Source organism: Protopterus annectens, chromosome 13.part0 (assembly GCF_019279795.1).
Source record: "Protopterus annectens isolate FY-2018-M chromosome 13.part0, PAN1.0, whole genome shotgun sequence".
Classification (NCBI taxonomy): Eukaryota; Metazoa; Chordata; order Ceratodontiformes; family Protopteridae; genus Protopterus; species Protopterus annectens.
In genome coordinates this window covers 772,029,198-772,051,807 of record NC_056747.1, presented here as the reverse complement: position 1 = coordinate 772,051,807, position 22,610 = coordinate 772,029,198, and the positions used below count along the sequence as shown (strand labels likewise).

Sequence of the window (22,610 nt, the reverse complement as noted above, 5' to 3'; positions counted from 1 at the left end):
TTATGAGAACTAGATCAGTTCTAAGGGAAAAAGTGAAGAGCACACTTTGTGGAGCCGAGAATGGTTTAAACCCATTTCAGCGGTGCTGCGCTATGCGCAAAATCGCACAAAGCCGCGCTAAAGCGGGTTTTATACAGGGGGACTTGAAAGATCTAGAGATTGGCCCAAAACGGCCAACAGACTACCAGATTCTTGTGCTGGGAACACTCCTCCAGGCTGTTCCAAGCTCCCCAATGCCACCCGTGAACAAAGAAGCCTCCCTTGATCCAAGAAAGGAAATGGGCAACACAGGAACTTTCCAAAAGTCCAGAATACAGCAAAGCCTGTATTTGGACTACTCTAGGTCGGGAAAGACAGGAAACGAGGAATTTTTTTTTTCTTTTTTGCAACAAACCGCAGGAAAATGCAATAAATATGTAACACAGGCTAGCGCACTTGAATGTGTAGCCTCAACAGGTAAATGCAACAAACAGGACAAACTTTAAAAGTGCAGGTGCAAAAACAACTTTCAACAGTTTAAAACAGTTCAAGAATCAGAAATACTTGCAATTTAGCTAGATCGGACAGTTGCCCAGGTAGTAGCAGGAAAACAAACACTTTTATCAGGTTAGCAGTCACTCTTTTAGCCTCTCTGCTGCTAGCACTACTCTGCAGGACTGCAAGGAGCTTGGCTGAGTAGTAACAAGCGCAAACAAACGCGCCAAAGTGGGTTTTATACAGGGGGACTTGAAAGAGCTAGAAATTGGCCCAAAACGGCCAATAGACTACCAGATTCTTGTGCTGGGAACACTCCTCCAGGGATAGATAGGCTGCTCCAAGCTCCCCACTGCCACTGGTAAACAAGGAAGCCTCCCTTTATCCAAGAAAGGGAATGGGCAACACAGGACAGTGGTGCTACTAGCCTTGCAAGCATTCCATTCCATCCTTCCATCAGGGACTATTGCAATCCAATCGGACAATATGTCAGTTGTCTGGTACATCAGCAAGCAAGGGGGGCACCAGATTTTATCCATCATGCCGAGAGGCCTTGAGAATATGGCAGTGGGCGATAGCTTCCAACCACTTTCTAATTGCAACACGTTCCCGGGAGCTCCAACATGATAGCGGACAAGTTGAGCAGGTGCATTCTACAACCTCATGAGTGGTCCCTCAACCATGTGATAGCGGCAAACATTTTCAACTGCTGGGGCCAGCCTTGCTGCAACCTGTTTGCCTTCCCAACCAACTACAAGTGCAGCAACTATTTTGCCCTGATTCCCCCCTCTGGGACAGTCACCAAGAGACGCTCTAGTCCACGCTTGGCCCTCGGGTCTATTTTATGCTTATCCTCCTCTCCCCCTCATTTCCCAATTTCTGAAGAAAGCACAGCAGTTGAAAAGCAAAGCGACCCTCACTGCTCCATATTGGCCTCGACAAGTCTGGATGTTCGTGTTTCAGTGTTGCAGTCATTACACTTACTTAGCCCCTGATCAAAGTAATTGGGTCCTCGGCCATTTTGAGCATCTGTTTCTTTGGCATGGATGACTGTCCAGAAGAATGCTGCACTTGTTTCTTTGTCTTTAAAGGTGTTTTAGACTTTGCCTTGGCTGCTGAAGAGGTCTTCATAGTAAGCTGTGTAGGTCTGAAAACACCCTCAGAAGCCTGCTCAACGGCTCCGGACCCATCTGAAGGAATGTTTCCGTAGGCCCAATACCTTGAGTTTCCAGAGGCCTAGCTGTCTCCACGTGGGAGTCGGAGGCGGCCTGTGGCTCTGAGGTAGCGGGCGTCAGGGGCTGCGAAAGCGCCTCATTGAAAACCGGTGACTGGCCTAGAAGAGGCTTCGTCGTCTGTTTTGGACCTCTGATGCCTGTCTTTTGTTTTGTCCTTGCACTTTTTATGGACTCTGGTCATCGGTTGTTCCGACGGCATTATATAGTTACACCTTCGGCCAAAGTAATGAAAAGCAAAATCGAATCGACGCTTAATAGTGCATTGGTTGAATCTAGCACAAAACCGACAACTAGCAACGTCATGGTCAGGGCCTAAGCAAGGAATACCGTAAGAATGAAAATCCTTATGAGGTATTTGCTTTCCCACAAGAAATACAGTTAACTTTTACTGAAATTGGACTGGAGCAAGTAAAAGTTTCCCCAATGGGGTACTTAGCTTTTTTGAAGACTTCGGATTTGAAATTCAAATTTGAAAATCTCAGGAGTTGGCCGACTGGCACTTGTGAACTGCTTTTGCTTCGGGCACCGCTCGGCAAGAAGGACTGAAGAAAATGGCGTTGGCTGCATCTTGTATACCCCTGGTGCACTGACGTCCAGGAGGAGGCGACCGCAACCGACGCCGGTCCAGGACTTTGGAATTCAGGCCGACTGCGGGTAGCCTGCCAGCAAGATAACCCAAGTGTAATGACTGCAACAGTGAATACACTCAAACATCTACATATATGGTAGGTACACAACTTTACTTTCCTCTTCCTCTGGCCTCCCCTGCTAGATCGACCATGGATCCTCAATCCATCCCCAACGTTGATCTCCCATCTGCGGGGTCTGACTCACCCCAATCTATCAACCCTGAAGCAGACAGCTTGGTTTCTCTACTTCCAATTATTGCCAGGCAAGATAACCTCTCGTCCCCGATGCATAATATTCTTATTGCATCTCATAAATCGTCCACCAGACTAATCTATCTCAGTAAATGGAAAAGGTTTTCTCTATGGGTTGCGAATAAACAATTAGACCCCTTGTCAGCCCCAGTTTCAGTGGTTCTGGATTACTTATCGCATCTTTTCCACTCTGGAGTGTCTGCCTCTACTATTCATGTTCATTTAGCTGTCATTTCAAATTTCCGCATTGGTTTTCAGGATTCTTCACTCATGTCACATAGACTCTGTAAAACTTTCTTGAAGGGGGTTCTTCACCTAAAACATCCCTTTGGAGAACCAGTACAACCTTAGGGCTTTGTAGGACCAAGGACAAATCCCAACAGCTCCCCCTTTTGAACCTATGTCTTCATGTGATTTAAAGTATCTCTCTTGGAAAACTTTGTTTCTGGTTGCAATCACATCGGCCAGACGACTGTCAGAACTTCAAGCCTTATACATCAAATGTCCCTACCTTATCTTCCATAAGGATAGAGTATCACTGAGAACTAATACTTTTTACATAAAGTGGTATCAGAACAGTGCATCAACAAGTCTGTTGACCTTCCAGTATTTTTTACTAATCATTCTAACAAGGGAGGGTATTGCCTGCACTCCCTGGATGTTTATAGGCAAATACTATTCTATCTGGACAGAACAAAATCTAACCGTAAATCAGACCAACTATTTCTGGACTTTTCTGGACCAAGACTAGGTCATCCTGTCTAAAAAGTTACATTGGCGTCATGGTTGAGAAATTACTTTTATCTAAAACAAGAACAATATCACCTTGCCTCCAGAGTGAAAGCACATTCTACAAGGTTGATGGCAACTTCAGCAGCTTTCCATGCTAGGGCTTCTCTCAGTGATATTTGCTCATCTGCGACTTGGGCCAAACCTCATACTTTTATCCTTTATTACAAATTGGATTTTCCTCCAGAGGTAGAGCTTCTTTTGGCTCCATGGTGCTCAGGAATGTCCTTCCATGAGGGCCACATAGAGGTACAGGTAACTGGAGACTCTGTCCCATCATTAAGGAATGAACAAAGGTTAACAACATCAGATAAAGAAGTTGTCTTACCATAACGTTCCATCTGTGTTGTTGATCTTCATTCATTCATTACTCCCCACCCTTTGTCCCCCTCCAGAGGTTCCTGGTTGATCTCATATATACTCATTTATTGTAGGACTGTTATGACCAGAGGTAGCCTCTATTTTTGTCTATCAACTTGCAAACTCGATCTGAAGTAACAGGGAGCAGAGCATCCTGGGTAGGATCTTGGGCTCCAGAGCTTTTGGCTGACGCAAGCTTGATATAAGGCCGGCTCTGTTCCGAGGACTGAACCGATGACCCATCAGTAATGAATGAACGAAGATCAGCAACACAGATGGAATGTTATGGTAAGACATAACTTCTTTTTCTGTTTAGTCTAGCCCAGTTATTATACCTTGGAGAAAAGCCCCACCACCCCGAGTTCTGTACTTGAGCACTAGTATGTTTTTACATGCTGCAGATTAGAAGGCCAGAAGGCTAGGAAAAAAATGGGCCTTTGAAGATAAGAAGAAAGGTGTTGGGGGGGCCTTTTGTGATGAGAGTCCAAGGCCGTCTGAGCAAGTGCAACTCAATCAGAAATACCCCTCTTGTATCCCCAGGGGCTTCATTTCTCCTTTCTTCTCAACTTGGACGTGGTCTCAGCCTCTTCAAAGACGTATTAAATATTGTTTTGGATGAATGGGTCCTGAGTATAATGTCTTTGTGATATAAGACTGAATTCTGAACTGTTCCTCCTTTCATGAGGATTTTCTTTCCCATTCTAGCAGAGGAAATGGATTTGGACATTTTCTCTTTTCCAGCTGTTATGGTATTTGGGATGCTGTCAAGCAGGTTCCTGAAGAGAGGAGAGGTGTTTGGGATCTGTTCCATATGGGAGGTGTTTGGGATCTGTTCCATATGGGTAGTTGAGTGAGACCACAGTCCTAGACCTTTTCAAAGTCAAACTTTTCTCAAGAGTATCAAAATTCAGAATGTTCACTCCGCAGTCCCTTCTCCCATTACTTTTGTCCAAGGTGTTCGTAGTCATGCTGCATCAAGGATGCCTGTATTCACATCCTTGTGTAAGGGGCACATGAAATTTTAGGCTCAAGGTAGAGTACTTCCATTTCCAACTTATTTTTGCCCTTTGAGTTCTCTACTGCTCCTAGGGTATTCACAAAGTGTTTGGCATCAGTAGTAGCATTCTTGAAAACCCAGAACGCTCACATTTATTATTATCTTGATAGTTGCCTGTTGTAAGCACAAAAGGAGGAACTACAGCAAGTAAACACTGAATTCCCTACAGAATCCTATTTTTGTTTACTCTGTAATGTACACAAGTGCAAGCTGATGCCTAGCACATGCAGAGTCTTCATGGACCACTCTGTACATGGTGGTGTGCAAGTTTTACCTATCCATTAAGAAAGCAAATTTCTTGGGATATTTTTTTCCTCGGGCAAGCCTAGAAGGATCTCCACGATGGTGAGGGATTTCTTCAGTCCCACTGGATTTATGACCTCACTCATCCCTGTATCCCTAGTAAAGCTCTAAGTGCAGAATGTTCATTGTTGGCTGTAATCCCACTGGGTGCAACATACTTCTTTAGAAAAGGAAATTTATATTAAGTCCAGAACAAGTTCTATCTGGTGTGCTTCTTGTGAGAAAGCAGGAAGCATATCTTTTTTTCCCATAGGAGCTCCACAAATTCATGAGAACTAGTACATCAGGCAGGGCTTGGGAGTCTCATTTAGGAAATATCAAGGTCCCGAAAAGGTGGGCTCTGATGCAGAGAAACATCCACATCAATGCAAAGTAGATACCCATAGTAATCTTTGTTTTTAAATCCTTGAAACCCATTTCTAAGTCAGTAGTGCTATGGTTAACCATAGGTCAAGTGGTACATGAATATATGTGGAGGGGATGTATTGTTGCTTCCTCTGCAGTCCAGTAGTGCATACTTGGAAGCTGGTGATGCGCACTCTTGTATAACCCCCCCGGCCAGCTTATATGCCAACAGATTTCTGTCAATCACCAGATACCCTGAGAAGAGCCCTGGCCAGCAACCATGAATGGCACTTGAAACTTCTTTTATGAGCATAATAAAGAGGGTGTACTAGGCATAGATCTGTTCATCTCCCCATAAAGCAGCCATCTTGGGTAGTATTGCAGAACACTTTTTTGTAACAATACATAGGCAGTGGACACTTCTCCTTTCCATGGAACAAACTGTTTCTGTATGCATATTCCTCTTCACCTTTTTTGCCAAGGGTGTTGCAGAAAAGTAAGGATGGGCTAACCCTTGATGGCCTGGCATTTGGCACAGAGGGATAAGGCTGTGAGCTGTAGTTCATGTGGCACATGGTTTGATTTCTTCAACCCTCATTTGCCTACTGTGTGACCTTAAGCAAGTCAGTTAACCAGACATTGCTCCTTGGTTGCTTTGAAAAGGGACAGTGTGTCCAATGGGTCTACCTGGTTAATAAATGGGTATTACTGTTATTTTCATCATCATCATGTCTCTAACAGTGCACACACCAATGTTTCTTCCATCTGATGTGGCTGGTAAAGGAGCCACCATTCGACTTGCCTCTAACCATAGACCTGCTCATACAGAAGTCCAGTACTTTAGTACACCAAGACCTACAGAGGCTCAAATTAACTGCTTGCATGGTTTGGCATTCATTTCACTTTTATCTAAACACATGCTAAAGCTATAAAGGAGGCTAAGACACCAGACATGAAAGGGGCTGTACCTAGCAAATTGGATAAAGTGGTCATGGTACTGTCACATTTGTCAGATCCTTTTTCAGTATGCATTTCCTACTTTTCAGTTAACAAGCATGTGACTGCCTGTCTTCCACTACACTCACCATTGGCAGATTATCTTTTAGTAAAGCATTTCCTTGAAGGAATCCTGTGTTTCCATCCTCTGCAGATGGCTGTATCCCTACCTTAGGAACTGAGTTTTTATTTTGAAAGAGCTGATCCTGTATCACTTTGGCCCAGCAGCATATCTTCAGTTGAAATTTATTGAAAGAAAGATAACCTCTCTGGTGGCCTTTACTTCAGCTTGAAGATTTCTGTATTACAAATTACATTATACAAGAAGCAGTTCACATTTTTTCATGAAGACAAGGTCAACTTTAGAACTAATCACTCTTTCATACCCAGGATATGTTTAGAGCTCTGTCTTTAATTGGATAATGTAAATACTGGATGTTCATAGTGTTTCACTGTTGCAGTAATAAGTTGGGGATAACCTTGCTGTGGTAGCTCTTGGCTGGTCCAGATTTGATGGACTTCATCCCCTTCCTCCTGGCCCAGTAGTCACCTTCTTTCTGATGTATGTATGTTTAAGGGGTTGTCAACTGAAGTCCAAGTTGTAGTGTGCATCAGTTGGTCTGTGCCAGAGAACTTCCAAAGCTAAGTGCCCCATTGAGGAGCCATTTAGTTTTCTTTATATTGTTAAATTAGATGTTCTGTAAGAGAAATAATTGCCTTGAGTGTGGCAAGCAAATTCCACTTTGAGACTTCCATATGATGTATTTTTTCCTTGGACCTGGAGAATGACCTGCCAAGTTGTACCCACACAGTGCTCATTTTAATAGTTGCACTGTTAATTATAGGGCTGAGTTCTTAGGCAAAGAAAAGGAGCATTTAGGGTATTTGCACAGAATGGTGTCCGCCAGTTCTGCTGACTCCAACTGTTTTCATACATGATGGCAGAGTTGTCCACAACATGTTAGGAGAGCATACAATTGCTCGCTGTCTGCCAGCCCACCCATTCTGTCGAAGGAGAGGAGATGCTTTTGCATTCCCCTGTGATGGCTGAGCCCATGGCTGAAGCTTCTACAGAGACCTTTTTGGAGTCTGATATACCATCATCCCCCTCCATGTTCACACAGGTCAAAGGGTTTTGGTCATCATTTGGGTCTGGGGTCACTTTGCAGACCACAGCTTCTGACACATATGCAGCAGGTCTTCCAAGTGGGAGGAAAGAATCTCCAGATTAGAGGAGTCATTAGCAGATCGATCACCGGTTGCATCCACCCATGGCCTGGCCTGAGTATATCCATTGCCAGACTGACGTCAAAGGTCACGATTAAAAAGACTGCATCCAGCTTGCCACAGCCTAGGCCTTGTGGCTCCAAACATCACCAGGCCTACAAACAGGATCTACTCAGACTGGTTGAGGACGTCATAAAAAATGTGAGAGCCAAGTAGCACAGCCATGCCTAAGCCCCTGCTATAGGATCATCTCCTGGGGGGGGGGTATCCCTTCCCTCCCCTCCCCTCCCCAAGATTCCACTAGAGTTTCACGCTGATTCAGACATTCAGAATTCTAACCCTACAAAATTCCTGCTCACCCTATATCTAAAAGATGCATACTTCTACACTCCCATTCACAAGAGCGCACAGGTGGTGTCTGCACTTCCAAGCAGTTGGGAAGCCATCAGTTTTTTGCTTTGCCTTTTGACTTGTTTACTGCACCCAGAGTTTTTAGAGTATTTAGCCCCAGGAATTGCTTTCTGCAGGACAAGGGGCATTCATATTTATCCTTATCTGGACGACTGTCTGAGACTATAAATCTGTCAAGGACCTGCATTTTTCCTTTGCCTGACTGCCTTTTTTTTTTCCTCCGATTTGGGATTCACTCTCAATATAATGAAGTCCAGTCTGACCCCAACATGCAAGCTGGCATTTCTAGGCATGCTGCTTGACCTCTACAACCAAATTGGCCCTCTTACCAGAGGAAGAACTTTCATTCCTGACCCAGTACTCCCAGTCCCTTCCAAGTCAGACAGCCGTCTCAGCAAGAGAAGTTCTGAGAGCCTTGAGATAACATGGATTTGTGTATTTTTATAATTCCACAGGCAAAATTGCCTTAACACCACCTCATGCATGTGTGTTGTCAACACAGGCATTCTCTCAACCACAAGATGCAACTTTTCCCTTGTTTAAAAAAGGAGTTAAAGAAGTGGATCCTGGCCTGCGTTCTAAACAAAGGGATTCCCTTTTGAATCCAGACAGAAAATCAGATCTTAACTACAGATGCTGCACACCTGGTGCACACATTAGTGTCTTTCAAGCACAGGGAAAAATGGGACAAAACATTCTTAAAAAATAATACAAACAAAAAGGAAATGTTGGCAGTCTTTTAAAAGACACGTTGCCATTCAAAGAATGCTGGATACCAGGTTTTTCCTAGTGAAGATAGATAACATCACAGTGATGTGGTACATAAACAAGGAGAAACACACTCTTACCGTCTGTGTCATTTAGCTGTGCAGCTATGGAAAACTGTTCAGTTCATTGGCCTACATCTCATGGCTCAGTACCTACTTAGGGGACTACAACCATCTAGTGGACTGCATCAGTCGTTTAAGGACAGAGCCACATGAGTGAACATTAAGCAAGGACATTAAAGATGACTCTGAAATGGGAAGTGCCAGAAATGGACCCTTTGTCACAAAAAATGGGCAGCTAGAAAAATTTTGCACAAGAGCCTCAAAACAAGGATACCCTCCTTCATTGGGCAGATCTGTTTCTATATGACTTTCTTCAGATTCTCCCAGATCTTCAGTAATGCCCTGAGGATGAGAGGTAAGGGCCAAGGGTGATCTTAATGGGTTCCTGTTGGAACATTGAATTTTCATTTGTTCGAATCACTAAAGGTCTACCTTTAATGATCGAACAATTGAAAAGTCGAACTGTTCAAAATAAACATTAAAAAAAAAAAAAAACTAAAGGGTGTAGGCAGGGGTGCAAGCCCCCCTGCACCCCTCACACCCCCCACTACTTAAATATACCAACTCCGAGGTCATGCTACAGTGTAGGAAAGGGAAATCTTCCCTTTCTGCACCATAGGTCATTAAAGTGCGATCTCTGAGTTGGTTTATTTAAGTAGCGGTGGATGTGGGGGGTGCAGGGGGGGGCTTCCCCCCTGCTTTAACCCATTAGGGTACGTTTTCTTTTAGTTTTTTTTTATTTCAAGGTTACATAACTTTGATCATATGGTGTCAACCATATGGTATTCGAAGTTCTGTAACTTCGATTTTGTAATAGGTAACAGATCTTAATAGCACCTTTTTGGCTAGGCAGCATTGATTTTCTCTGCTCCACAGTCTGTGCAAGCAGAAACTCTGTTACCCCAGAAGCTAAATATTTTCTTCCAAAACAGGGGAACAATTGCACCCCAGCCTGAGCACCTGGAGGTTGACAGCATGGGTGATTTAATCCTTTTTCCTCTAGCGCTGTCTTGGACATCATGGCCATTCTGAAGGAGGCCAGGCAGCTAAGTACTAGAAAATATTGCATATCAAAATGGAAAACCTGAGTGTTTAGTGCCACTTAGAAGGTCACATACCACTATATGAAAAACTATCCTTGGTGCTAACCTAGTTAGCTGAATTATTTAACTCCGGACTTTCTCATTTCTCATTCAAAATTCATGCGTCAGCCATTTCTGCCTGCCTTCCTATGCAGCCAACTCTCTTTCTAATCCTGCTTTGAAACAATTTTTGAAGGACATCATCCACCTGTGGCCACCCAGTTAGAGTACCTTCTCCTCCTTGGGATCCCATTTTGTTTTGGAGAAGCTTACCCGGCCACATTTTGAAGCTTCAGCTGCTTCTGTCATGCTGTTTCTTTCCTGGAAAACTGCCTTTGTCAGCTAGAAGAGTTTCAGAATTGCAAGCCCTAATATGGACAGAACCTTTCTTGATCTTCCATCCTGACAGGGTTATTCTCAGGATAAATCTGTCTTTTATGCCCAGGATGGGCACTGAAGTCTCTCTGACTCAGTCTGTATACTTTCCTGCCTTCTTTCCTAATCTTCAGAACAGGGGAGAGTGTAATGTTTGTTTTCTGGAACAACTCCGATATTACCTGAACAAAACCAAGAACATAGGGAAAGCAGACCAACTTTGTATGACTTTTTTTGGCAACAACTTAGGAAAGTCAGTAAACAAGCAAACCATTTCCAAATGAATTTCGAACTGTATTAGTTTGTTATAGGCACAATGATAAAACCCATCAGCATATCAGAACATGTTCCACCAGGGCTACTGCTGCTGCAACTGTCATTCTTAAGGGGCTCCCACAAGTAAATCATTGAAACTACTATTGTTCATATCATTGTCAAGTATTGCAGCTTAACCATCTTCTCCAGGACCTGGGCCAGGTTTACCTCTGTCTTGCAGGGTCTTGTAGGTTCAGCAGAAAAGGTTTCCAACCTCCCACTATTTTGTTTTGGAATTCCTCCCTGGTGGTGGTTACTGCAACAGTGAAATATTAGGAGCACAATACAGTTTTATCTACTTACCATAAATGTAGGTGTTAGTGTCTTCACTGTTCCCATATTCTTTCCTGACCTCCTTCCCCTCTGTTTTTTCCCAATGGTTGAGATGAACCCTCTATTTCCCTAATCCTCAGAACTCTTCACCCTCTCATTGTAGTTTAGGTTTCTGGTTCCCCTGTTCATGTGCCATTCAGGACAGCTTGAGTGCCTTGTTTTCCTGGCCTGGTGTTCAAAGTATGGGACTTCGGTGGACAAAAAAAGACCTGAATCCATTATGCTGGCTAGCAGCCCTTGTACTCGGACTTCCTGACACCAAGGAGAGGGCATCCATTAGGCCTGAAGGATGTAGATGAAGTTTTTGTTGTTTGAGATGTCCAAGAGCTACCACTGCAAGGATATCCCCAAATTGCTATTACTCCAGCAGTGAAGACACATTAACATCTACATTTATAGATGATACAACTGTATTTTTTCTTTACTTTCCAGTCCACAAAGGAAGGGGGAAAGAATTTTGCATCTCCAGGTCATACTTTGGAAACTGAGATATGTGGATAGGTAAAATAATAATAAAAAATAAAAAGTATTGGGTAGACAGAAAATCCTTTATGGGCTTCTTCACCTAGAAAATTAGACACATCAGTGACATGGACTATAAATTGTATCCTCTGCTGTGAGATGTGTAGGTAAAGACCTACTCCAAGTGGATGGCCTCTGTCAGCTTTCTTTGTCCATGTCCTATTTCAGATCATTTGTGAAGGAGCAAGGTGATCTTTCATTTTTTTCTATTTCCTTTTTTTCCTGGTACCTGCATACCACTGCATCTGTAGTACTGATTGAGTCCATTTAGCCCTCACCCTCAGGAGGTCCAGCTGGAAGAGGCAGTCTTCCAGGCAGCTACCTTGAAAACTCTAGTTTGGTACTATTTCAGCCCCTGTGGGCTAAGGTGAGGGCTGTATCACTGGAAGGGTCTACTGTGCCTCTGCCTGATTCTTCCATTAAACCCACGTTGCTACTTGAACTCTGGTAGTTTGGGTTGTAGTAATGGATTTATCTCTTGACACAACACAGATTCTATACACTTGGCCCTCCAGTTGCACTTTTATGAAGAACTATAACTTGGATATTCAATCCAGAAGTGTAGGATTTGGGGAAGTGATCCTGTAGGGCTCCCTATAAGTGGGAATGTTTGGAAGAGCTATCTCTGTATTTTGCATCTCCTAGATTAGGTTCTACTTTAGGAATCTCTTCTTGGTCAGGAGTTAGTGCATCAGTGTACCATATGTTCCATATGAAGAACATAATGTGACCATCAGACCATAACAGTAGAAGTTTGAGTAGGGTCACTGTTGCAGTACTAGACTCTAACTTACAAAATACTGCATCCTACTTCGGGCTGAGGTGGGGGCGGACACAAAATCCACAACCTCTAAATCTTACTGTAAAGGGTGAGGGACTGCAGGTAGGAGTTGTAGGATTGGAGTTTTCTCTCTCCCCTGACAAGGAAAAATAAATGAGTACCGGCACTTCCTTCAAAGAGCATCTACAATTTCTTTTCTGGCATTAAAGATCAGGAGATGGTGCAGACTGAGTTGAATTTATTGTCTAGGATGATGGTGTCTCTCTACACTGGGCAGAAGTTGACCAATGCCGAGACCTCTCCAGAGGTCTGGACATTGAGCTGACCAGGCAGGCATCCACATTATGTACTGCAAAAGTAATCTTTCTCAAACAATACATGGAGTTGATTGTGCAACTTGCTTAATGATGATTTTGAAAAATGTAAAGTCTCTACCTCCCACTCTGAAGATCTGTTCAAAAAAAAAAAAAAAAAGATTGGTATGCCAACCAGCCAGAGTTGTGACCACCTGACAGCTTAAAAGTTTTAGCTCCTTTTTCCCTTTCAGTGAATTATTCTCTTGTCAGCATCTGCCTACTTTTGCAGTTGCTGATAACTACTTCAAAAGTCAAACATTTTATAACTTTCTTACAGCTCTAAATACGGCATAATTTTCCTTTAGCAGTGTTTTGGCACTGGTTAGTTGCTTAATTATTGGTTCTTGTACTGGTTGCTATTCTGTTGCTGATTGGCTTTCTGTACTTAAGATGGAGAAATAAAAGGAAGGGGGCAAGAGCTTTTGACTTTTTTAAAGTATGGACATAAATTTCCTCCCTAGAACACTTATGGTGTAGTGTGTTTGGGTGTGGAACATTGCCAGCTATGTGGAGTCTTTGGTCCCAGAGCCCTTTTGGACCGTAAGAATAGGTTGGCTTACTACGCACAGACTCTGAAGCAGAGAAATCCAAGCAGTCATTTGAGAAACATACGCATTGGTCCAAGAAGTCTGATTCAAGAGAGTCTACCTGAGGAGTCAAACCCTTCTTTGGTTCCAGGGGTCTCCATGGTGGAGCTGGCTTTGGCAGAGACTCTGGTGTGCAGTCCTCCTTTGGTACCATGGCGGTCTGAGCTGAAATGTTTATTTGACAAGTCACCCAAAAGACTTTCAAGCAGACGACTTCTAAAAGAGACTTGTATAGGAGTCTGCCCATACCACCACCTTCCTTATCGCTTTGATCTGTAGGACCTTACAGGAGCATATCTGAAGTATATTTGGATCACATGATGAGGGCCTTTCTCAGGACACAGATCAAGATAGGAGTCGTCCTATCTCCTTTGGTTCTAAAGGTGGATAGGACTTTTCCAGCATCCCCTTTAATAGGTCGTTTCTCACTGTGGGTTTTAGCATCAGTGGCTTATATACTGTTCATGCCCCAGAGGTCGGTTTCTTCAGTATCCTACTCAAGTACTTGGTTTGGCATTTGAGGGATCCAGTCTGACATCAGTCTAATGTTTTTAGAACTGGGGCCGTGTCTGAGGTATTGACTCAACTACATATCTTTGGCACCTTTGTCAGAGCTGTCACTCTTCACTCATTTATCAATATTGAAGAATCTTAAGTTTTCAGCTGTTTCTGTCCTTGAAACATCTCCATGAAACAGCCTGTCATCTCTGTTTTAGAGATTCCATCTTTGGTGCTGCCCATATCACCTGTGGGGAAGGATGGAGCTAATTATGGAGGTAGTCTCTTTGGATCTGGCAGAGCATGGTGCGGCATTTCAGGTTAAGGAGAGGAACCTTTCTTCTCATTTTAGAATACATAGACTTCCATGAGGCCTCTTCCGCTGCACAGCTCCTATTTTCTTCCATGTCATCCCCAGCATGCATCCATGGGTCAGAGCTGACGGTCAGGCTTTTCTAAACAACAGGAGTCTTTTGAGGTGTTGGGTCACATCACCCAACATTCCAAGAAAGTGGACAGTTGAGTCGCATCAATTCTCCATCAGTCTGTCACTTCCAATACCAACTTGGAAGATCAAGAGGGTTCCACCAAGTCCCCTGCAGAAGACAGTACCTTTAGTGATATCCTTGAACTTAAGTGGCAGTGGGGATCCTGGCCCACAGACTCTGAGGATGAGAAGGTTCTCTTTGAAGCTTGTGGTTAGTAACCCTCTGCTTTTTGGGTGGTCTCTTCAGAAGGCAATCTAATTGATCCAGCAGTTAGATCATGGCAAGAGCCTGATACTTGAGTTGGTTCAGGAGCTGGACAAAATTCTCACCCCCCCCCCAGAACAGACGGTATTGATCCAAAAGTCAGCTGGTCGATTCCATCACTGTGGGTGCAACCACAGTATAAAGAGCTGACCTGAGGATACAGCAACTGTTCATCTACCCAATAAGAAATTTAGGACTATGGACTGATTAGGGAGATGGGTGTATGCTTTAGGGCACTTCTGCGCCTAGATCCTGAACTGTACAATGCACGTGAACCATTTTCAGAGGGATTTTGCACAACAAGCACTTGCTAGGCTGAGAGGATATTTAACATGGACTCTGGGAAATGTTTGGAGACTTCCCAGAGCATGATTAATATAACCAACCTCTTCAATGCAGATCATGTACAGTTCATCTGATGGAGTAGCTAAGGTTACAGGAGTAAGCTTTACAGTGCACTTTTAGGCCTGGCTCTGCATAAGTGATTTTGTAGACAACTTTAAGGCATCCTTCGCAAATGCCCTTTATGATGGATCTTCTTTGTTAGGTTCATCCATAAAAGAAAGGAATGCAGAGATGTGTGCAAGATATTCTCTGCCATCAGAGGGAAGTTTGAAACCCTGCAAAGATCTTGCGTCTGGATCAAATGGGTTCAGAGTCACTCTGGTTTAAAAAAATCCAAGCATCAGTTATTTGATTCAACTTCTTACAGGGGTAGATGGGACAGAGGTCACCCCTTTAATAGATGCAGGCCCAGAGGGCACTGTAAGGTCTTCCTAAAGCTAGCTCACCGGAGGGGTGTTCTCAGATTTCTTAGCTTTCTGGGGAAAATAAACAACGGAAACTATTTTATTGTATGAGTCCTTTCAAGGAGGCCCAAGTGACTAATGCGCATTCCATACCTTTGACAGTGCAATGCCTGTATGCCTTCCCTAGCATCCTCTAGATAGTGATGAAGGAATAAGTACAGATGCTCTTCCTGGCCAAGATAATAATGGTTTTCACTACTAATGGACATACCCGAGGGATGCCACCAGACATTCCCAAACATGGTAGACTTACAGTCTTGGGAAAAGAGCACACTCATCCATCCCAACCTGCAGATCTTGAGGCTGATGATTTGGGACTATGACTCTGTGTTACCAGTATACTGGAGACATGCTCAGAATTTTTAAAGGCTCCAGGAGGCTTACCATAAGAAGGTACTTCATTTCCAAGTGAAAAGCTTCGCCTCCTGGTGTAAACAAAGCAATCAGGATCCCATAGGGAGGGTGCCACTGATCATATAATACCAGAGTGATTTGCTTAAGGCTGGACTTGCCTATGTCACTATTAAAGTGCACCTCTGAGCAATATCAGTGTTTCTGAGTTGGAATCCACCCTTGTATACTCTTTTCCAGGTTAAGCAGTTTCTCAAGAGGGGGGGGGGGTCCTGTACATTTTACCAAAGAGGAGTGGCACCCCTTCCCAGAATTTTTTCCCCTCCACTCTCTCTTAATCCACTGTGCCCGCTGAGCATTGAGCCACCTCATATCAGCCAAATCCTTTTTATTTCTCCATCCTTGGTGTTCCCCAGTAAGGGCGAGAGCTGGCAATGAAGGTCTTCATACTGGCAGTCTAAGCAGTAATTTGCACTCTTGCTGGCTTTCTGGCAATGAGGGTGTTTTATTTTGAGCACTATCCCCTCCTAATGGTAGTAGAATAAGCAACTAGCATCATTTTGGGAGCCAATAGCTTCATCCCCAACCCCCTGAGCAACTGCAAGCGCTTGTTCAGTGATAAGTGCTTCAGTGATCGTGGCTTGATGGATGAATGCCCATTCCTGGACCAAACTTTTTCATTGCCCCCTGTTTATGGTATTTTGATATTGGACAGTCCCAGTTACCCCCCCCCCCCACCACACACACACAAAAGAGTAGGTAGAGTTCATAGGTTGGTACTAGGCTATCAGCCCTAGGGCCTATACAAGCCTAGCCATAACAATTCCCTGGGTATTTCTTCCTACACGATTTACTTCCCTCCCTACACCATTTTCAGGAAATGCCAAAGTTGCTAATTGAATTCTGGGCTCCTTGACCTTTAGGGCTTTATCCTTGTACATTAATGCAGCTGACATGTAGGCAGGGCTTTATTCTGTCTGAAGCCAAGGGAGTTTGCATCATTACCATTATTTTGTTGGTACTAAGCTCACTCTGTCCTCTTAAGTTTTTTATCCATTCCTCATTTTCTTTTGTAGTTCTGCGGAGTTTTTTGTCTCACAGATGACACTTTTATTTCAAGATACTTTATAGCTTAAAAACCTTGACTGTCAAATAGAAGAGCTTACAAGATAGGCTGTTGGAAAAAGACAAGACAGTTTTGACTGCTGCCTTTAGCAGATATAGTTAAGCACTTGGAAACTGGGCCACCTTATGCTGTACAGTTATTTTCATTTGTCAGACAGAAACATCTCTATTTTTTGTTGGAGGATTGGGGCAACTGCAGAGGTTGACCTAACATATACTGAGCATGTACATACATATATGTTTTCAAATTTTGGTGAAATGTTTCTTGTAGGGGTTGCTTGTCCTTCTGCTCCTGAGATGAGCATTATGCTGTAATATCTGGGTCTATGTTAAATCAGCAAATGCTGATTTATCGACCCTCTTTAAGCAAAAGCTTAAAATTCCGAACACTCTGAACAGATCCCACACACACACACACACACACACACACACACACACACACACACACACACACACACACACACACGGAAAAAAATCACTGTTCCACAAAAAAAAAAACTTCAAAACAGTAAATAAAGTGGGGGGCTGTGCCCACACACCCCCATACTTAAATATACCAACTCCAGTATTGCACCACAGTGGAGGAAATGGCAAAGTCCCAAAAACACCTCAGCAATTATTTTCCCCCTAGGAAAAAAAATCTCTGTTCTTCAGCTTTCGCTTAAAGAGGGTCGATAAATCAGCGTTCGCTTTAAATGTTCGCTGATTTTAAAGTAGACCCTAATATTCATCAAAAGGAAAGGTATAATCTATTTTTTGAAGTTGAGGCCTACTTGGATGACTTTTATAAGGGGGAGGGGGGGGGGTAAAACCCGTAAATATATATTACTGGAATGACTGGTATGATCTCAGTTGTCCCTTCTTTGAGTGGTCCTGGCAAGTGTATCAGTTTCTTTAACACAAATCAAAGGAAGCCAATTAATATGTCTATATTTTAAGGTAGTTTTGAGTGCGTCACATTTGTGAGAGAGGCTAATGTAGTTGCTTTTGTTGCTACCTGGACTCATGATTCAAGACTTCATTTTCTGGCTCATCTGTGAAGTTTATCATCTCTCACTGGTACTTCTCATTTGGAAGACTGATGTGGCAGCGGAACTTAATTTAAATATTCTGTTGCACACAGACTGCATCCTACATGAACTCGGGCAGGAACTTGCAGCACCATTAGGCACCCTATTCAACCAAAGCCTGAATACCGGCTTTGTCCCAACTGAGTGGAGGACAGCCACTGTCATCCCTTTACACAAAGGTGGAGCATCCACTGATCCGTGAAATTAGAACCATCACCCTAACTAGCCTGATCTATAAGGCCACGGAATGGATTCTCATGGCCCTCATTAACAAGGACATTGGCATCCTCCAAACACGCAGTCACACAGTTTGGTTTCGTCAAGGGGAGCTCATGTCTGTTATATTTGGTTGACTTTTTTGAGACAGTCACCAAAGCCGTGGGTGAGGGGAAGACCGTGCACACTGCCTACCTTGACTTGGCCAAAGCCTTCAACACTATTCCCCACTCAGGCTTAATAGATAAACTCTCTCAACTAGGCATCAATCCGTATGTTACCAGATGGGTAGCTAACTGGCTCACTGATGGAACTCACCTAGTCAAAATAAGGGAAGCCACCTCAAGCAGTAGACCCTTAATGAGTGGCATACACCACGGTTTGGTCTTTGGTCTTCTGTTATTTGGGAAATACTTTTCTGAGGTGCAGACCAAAACCAGTAGGCTATGGCTGACTAAGTTTGCAGATGACTGCAGGCTGGGAGCTGTCCTCAATTCCCCTAGTGGCGTGGACATCCTCCAAGAGGGTCTCACCCAAACAAATGACTGGTGCCAGAAACATGGTCTCGGGCTAAATACAAAAAAATGCATCATCCCCTTTGGGGGAGAGTGATGTCCCCACAAATTATCACATTAATAACAACGTCCTAAGCATGCAATCAGTCGTGAGGGATGTGGGCACCCAGATTGATAACAACCTTACTTTTGACCACCATGATGCTTCCATTGTATGGAAAGCTTTCTACATGGTCCACCTCATAAGTAAGGGTATCTCATCCAGGGAACAAGGAGGTCATAACATCCCTATATTCTTCCCTTATAAGGTCCATTATTGAGTACAACACCCCATTCGGCATGTACCTCGCAAATCACATGCAGCAGCTGGAGAGACCACAGAGATTCCTCACCAGGAGAATCCAGGGCTTCAAAAATCTACCATACACAGGCTAAAAGCCCTATCCCTCTACTCTTTCATACAGATTCCTCAGAGGTGACCTCTGTCTGGCATACAAGGCGATCTCGGACCCCACCTTGATGGGACTGCTGCATTTCCACAACTCAAGCTCCACTTGAGTATCCCACACACGTGGCCTCAACCTGGTCTGTAACATCAATAGGACTTTTTGGCAGGATAGATTTGGGTCCCAGAGACACTCCCATCTATGGAATATCCTCCACGTCAAGCAGTGTACCTGTTTACCCCTTTTTAAGCGAAACCTAGATAACTGGATGGGAAATAGAAAATACAACCCTGGGATTCCACTCTTGTCCCTGCTGGAAAGGGGCATTGGGTGCTGATTAGTCTATGCATGGGCTAAACTCTTGGCTAGGCTTATAAGGGCCTCAGGGCCAATAGCCTAGTAACTTCCTGTGATCGTATAGTGTCTTAGATGTAGGTAAGCCCCATTCCTCATTCACGTGTTTTTGCTGTGATAAATGCTAGAACAAAGTAAAACAAGATTTGACAGAACACAAAGTAATGCAGGATGGGCAGCAGAATTTGGTAGTGAGATGCATTTTGGAAATGGGAAGCTAGCTTAATAATTTATTTTTTTTTTGTGTGGGGCATTTTTGATGCAATAAAGGAGGAAAAAGCACTTTGAAATGAGGTAAGCTTGATGTTTTAGGCAGAATTTATTTCACAAACATTTTGTAAGCTGGTATTTGGAAGAAAAGTATACTGCTTTACATGGTCACCTTCTTGTTTTAACGCTGTAGTTTGGAAAGTCCTCTTTAGGTGAAGTGTATTGAGGAAATTGTGTACCCTTCTTTGTTTAACCAGTTTCACTTATTTATTTTGCTAAGTTTATTTTTTCCATTGCATATACTTCCCATTTCATTTCCATTCTCCCACCTCTCTTTTTTTTTTCTTCCATAATAATCTTACTTAGTAAGAAATACGTATGTCTTCCATTTATGACATCAGTATTTTAATATCTAATGAGAGGAGTGAAAACGGCCTTTGTGCTTTCTTTTTCCAGTCCTTTGCATCAACCACATAAAAAATGTCTGCGTATTTCCAGTTTTTTAATAATTTTCTGGGTTTGTTTTGTTTTCATATTTTCCAAAGTGTGTTTTTTTTTTTCTTGTTTTGCTTCATTCCATTTTTTATTGTGTCTTTACAGGATTACACACACGAGTTTCATAAAACCAAAGCAAACTTCACAGCACTTCGAGAAAGAGAAGACCTCTTGGGGTCTGTACACAAGGACATTGAGTAAGTGAAACCACTTGTGTCAGACACTTGAAAAGAATTCATACTCTAAAAAGAAATGCAGCTTTGACTTAACCTATTGTGATCCTGTGGTAACGAATGTATAGGTTGGTGCACCACCTGACTTGCAGCTGACTTGGAACATCTGGTGTGTGCATACATATAGTAATTTTTAAATGCATTGCCATGAATTTATGCATACTCCCTTTATGGTAATTCTTTCTCTGTCATTTAGTAAAACAAAGGCTAGTATTAGCCTAATTCCATCAGATTTCAGCTCCTACCTGGTTGGAATGTGTTGGCAGCGAGTTAGAGAACAAAATTATACATTGCTAAGTGCATAAACACCATTGTGTTTTCCAGCACTTGATTCTGTAGCATCAGGAGCCATGCAGTGCACTGTGCTGTTAGTTTTTATTGTGTTGTCATGTGTTACAAAAATACGTTGTAACGCAATATAAATTGTTTTCTTCTAGGTCTTTCAAAAGTGGGACAGGGGTAAACAACAGAAGAACAGAACTATTCCTGAAAGAACATGAACACCTTCGAAAGTAAGTTACAGAAGCTAATATTTTGTAAGTGTTTATGGAAAATTTGAAGTTCTGTTGAGACATTATGTCCTCATTGTGACTCCATTTGGAAATGGCAGAAATGAGATGTCCTTCAAGGATGCATCTGCAGTCCTAACATATGGGTTGTCCTGCCTCAGGCAGCCCTTCGGTCGGCCGGATTCCAAAGTCTGGGTCTGGCCTCGGCTGATGTCGCACTTCACCCGACATCATAGCTGCTGTTTATTGGGTATAAAGGCATCAGCCGGCGCCATTTTCCTCAGTCTTTCTTGCCGCGGTGCCCAAGCAGAAGCTGTTCGCAAGTGCCGGTCGGTCAGATCCAGAGATTTCTACTACCGAAGACTTCTAAAAAGCTAAGTACCCCGTTGGGGACTCTTTCTTGCCTCAGCCGATGTCAGACAAAGTAAATAATTGTTTAACTTGTGGGAAACAAATACCTCATAAGGATTTCCACTCTTACTGCCTTCCTTGCTTAGGCCCAGACCACGGCGTATCAGCTTGTCTAGCCTGTGCTTCATTCAACCGACGGACACTTAGACGTCGGTCGGAGTTTGCAGAGGAGTTTTTTGGTCCCGCTTTTGCATACAAAATGCCGTCGGAAACTCCGACTACTCAATTAGCTAAAAAAACGCAAGGAAAAGGACCGACATTCGTGGCCCGCGGTTTCGGCTGAAACCACGGTTAGGCCAACCGCGAGTGTCTCTGTTTCGGCTGAAACCCATCCCCCGGTTCTTCCTTCGGCCGAAAGCATGCCTCCGATAGCCGAGGCCTCACAGAGCATGGCTGAATCTGCTACTGAATTTACTGCTACAGAAGCAGGCACCCAGGATTTGTCAGACACTATTCCTTTAGACATATCTACCCCTGCACGTGGGGCTGCTAGACCCCCTGCTTCTATGTCTATCAAGGCTTTTGCCAGGGCTAAAGCAGCTAAATCTTCTAAGGCCTTACCTGCTAAAACTCCTTAACATAGGCCTACCTCTAGTTCCCAAATGCTCAGCCTGGCTGAGGATCTCATTTCCTTGATCAGGGGATCCCAACCTCACCCAGACAGGGCCTTTCAGCCCCCTCCAGACAAGAGGCCTAGGACTGAACCCCCGGAACCTGTCTCTACAGATTACTCCTCGGATGACTCAGACATTTCAGACCCTCACGAAGGCCCATATTCTCCTTATGAGGATTCTGATGCAGAAGACTCCATTCCTTCTGCTTCTCCTCCTGAAGAATTTTCCTTTGGGGAAACTTTGCATGCTATGAGGGAACACTTCCAATGGCAGGGCCAGGATTTTTCAGATTCAAGGAAAAGGCTTAGGACCTTTTTACACTTACCACAGCATAGGCCTTTAGCCATTCCGCCAGTACTAACAGTTGTTGATGATGCATATAATGATGTCTGTACTGCCCCTGATTCTCTTCCTCCGGCCCCTGCCAAACCAGACAGATATTACAGGGTCCCGGACACACATTACCATTTGTATAAGGCTCCTGTTGCAGACCCTGAAACCATTTCACAGGGCCCTAAAGGTGTGGCAGCTGCCTCTGCCAAAAACCCTCTTCCCTCTGAAAGAGAATCTAGAGCATTAGAGAGATGGGGTAAAAAGGTTTATACTTCTGCTACTCTTTCGGCCAGGGTCTTGAACTGTCAATTTCACATGATTCAGTACCAGGAATTTTTGTTAGACCAGATAAACAAAAAACTGTCTTCTCCTGAGCCTTTAGATCGCAAGTCCCTTCAGGATTTGGTACA

The 22,610-nt window shown here is 43.5% G+C and overlaps 1 protein-coding gene across 1 annotated transcript in view; it reads left to right on the top strand.

Annotated features, from left to right (window-relative positions):
• Positions 1-22,610, top strand: part of GOSR1 (golgi SNAP receptor complex member 1) — a gene marked incomplete at its 3' end in the record, with an annotated part of 465,216 nt that overhangs the window by 283,349 nt on the left and 159,257 nt on the right. Inside the window, 2 exon segments of the mRNA XM_044054478.1 lie at positions 20,206-20,297; positions 20,771-20,845. Of these exon segments, the coding sequence (XP_043910413.1) occupies positions 20,206-20,297; positions 20,771-20,845 (167 nt within the window).